Source organism: Nicotiana tomentosiformis, chromosome 11 (assembly GCF_000390325.3).
Source record: "Nicotiana tomentosiformis chromosome 11, ASM39032v3, whole genome shotgun sequence".
Lineage (NCBI taxonomy): Eukaryota > Viridiplantae > Streptophyta > Magnoliopsida > Solanales > Solanaceae > Nicotiana > Nicotiana tomentosiformis.
In genome coordinates, this window is record NC_090822.1 from 19,944,476 (window position 1) to 19,946,088 (window position 1,613).

The window sequence follows — 1,613 nt, forward strand, 5'->3', positions numbered from 1 at the left end:
ATGACGGAGCAACCAAAGCGTTAGAAGGAAATATACACAATAAACATCCTCTACAAAGAAGGCTTAGATAAGATATCATCACATTGCATATTCATAAACTATGAGTGCATAATAGTATTATCTGAATAACATAACTATATTGATAATTTTGCAGGTTCGGATGATGATGTCCAAGCAGAGTGGCGGTGCAAAATTAATAGAAAAGTAAAGTTGATATTATGGGATGAAGCACGTATGGCAAGGCGTCAGACTATCGAAACAGTTGACAGGAGATTCAGAGATATAATGGACATCGATGAACCATTTGATAAAAAAGTAATGGTTGTTGAAGGTGATTTTCGTCAAGTACTACCAGTAGTTCCAAAAGCGACGAGAGTTGAGACAGTAAATACTAGCTTGGTAAAATCATACTTATGGCCTAAAATAAAAAAGATTCAGTTAACAAAAAATATGAGAGCAAGAACAGATCCAACATTCATTATTTTTTTGCTTCTCATCGGCAATGGGGAAGAACATACAATAAAAGATGATATGGTCCTCCTCCCTGAGCAATTGGTTATTAAACCCAACGGTAATATTAGTGGTGAAGATCGCTTAATAATAGAAATATTTCCATCATTAAATGAAAATGGAAGTTATGCAAAGTACATGACAGAAAGAGCTATTTTAGCTAGCAGAAATGAATATGTTGATCAACTAAATGAGATGTTGATTGACAAGTTCCCTGGTGAGACCAAAATATTTCACAGTTTCAACTCAGCAGAAGATGATACCAATAACTACTACCAGGAATAATAATTAAATACTTTAACACCAAATGATCGTCAATTCATAATTTTGATATTTTTTGGTGTGATTTGAGACCCTGAGTAGGTTCGTGTTATGTTTTGAGACTGGTTGGTGCGTTTGGTTGGGGCCCCGGGGGGCCTCGGGTTTGAAATGGATTGAACTTGGAAGTTGAGGACCTGTTGATGCTGCTAAAATCTGGTGTCATCGCACCTGCGGAAGGAGTGGCCGCAAGTGCGATCATGAAGGTGCAAAGATTCAATCGCAGGTGCGATTATCATTGGGGAAGTCTGGGAGTGTAGGTTCGAGGAAATATCTACACCTACGAAGCCGCAGATGCGGAGAAGAAACACAGAAACGGAGGTTGGCCAAGAAGGCCGGGACGCAGAAGTAGACTAGGACGCGCAGGTGCGCGAGCACAGAAGCGCTTGAGTCCCGCAGAAGCGGAAGCGCAGATGCACTAACTGGGGCTCAGAAGCGAGGGCAATTGGTTTGAGCTGCAGCCGCACCTGCGATGCATTTTTCGCAGGTGCGAAGGTCGCTGGGCAGTAAGGTATTTTTAATTCGAGACTTAGCCCATTTCTCTCATATTTTCATTTGGTTGGGAGATTTTTGGAGCTTTTAGAGGGAAGATTTTCATCATCTATGTCAAGGTAAGTAATTTTCACATATTGTGAGTTAAATACATGGATTCTATAAGGAATTAAATATGAAAACTAGTAGAAATTGTGGAGTTTTTTTTAGAAAATCTAGAAATTGGTATTTTTGAATTTTGACCACGAAATTGGACATGGAATTTGGAATAAATTATATATTGAATTCGTGGC

At 39.2% G+C, this 1,613-nt stretch overlaps 1 protein-coding gene across 1 annotated transcript; it reads left to right on the top strand.

The window, feature by feature from the left end:
- Positions 1 to 795, top strand: LOC138901110 (uncharacterized). The gene is made up of 2 exons (XM_070188845.1): positions 1 to 19; positions 155 to 795. Exons 1-2 carry the CDS (start codon positions 1 to 3, stop codon positions 793 to 795), a joined length of 660 nt encoding a protein of 219 aa, XP_070044946.1.
- Positions 796 to 1,613: the final 818 nt, after the last annotated feature.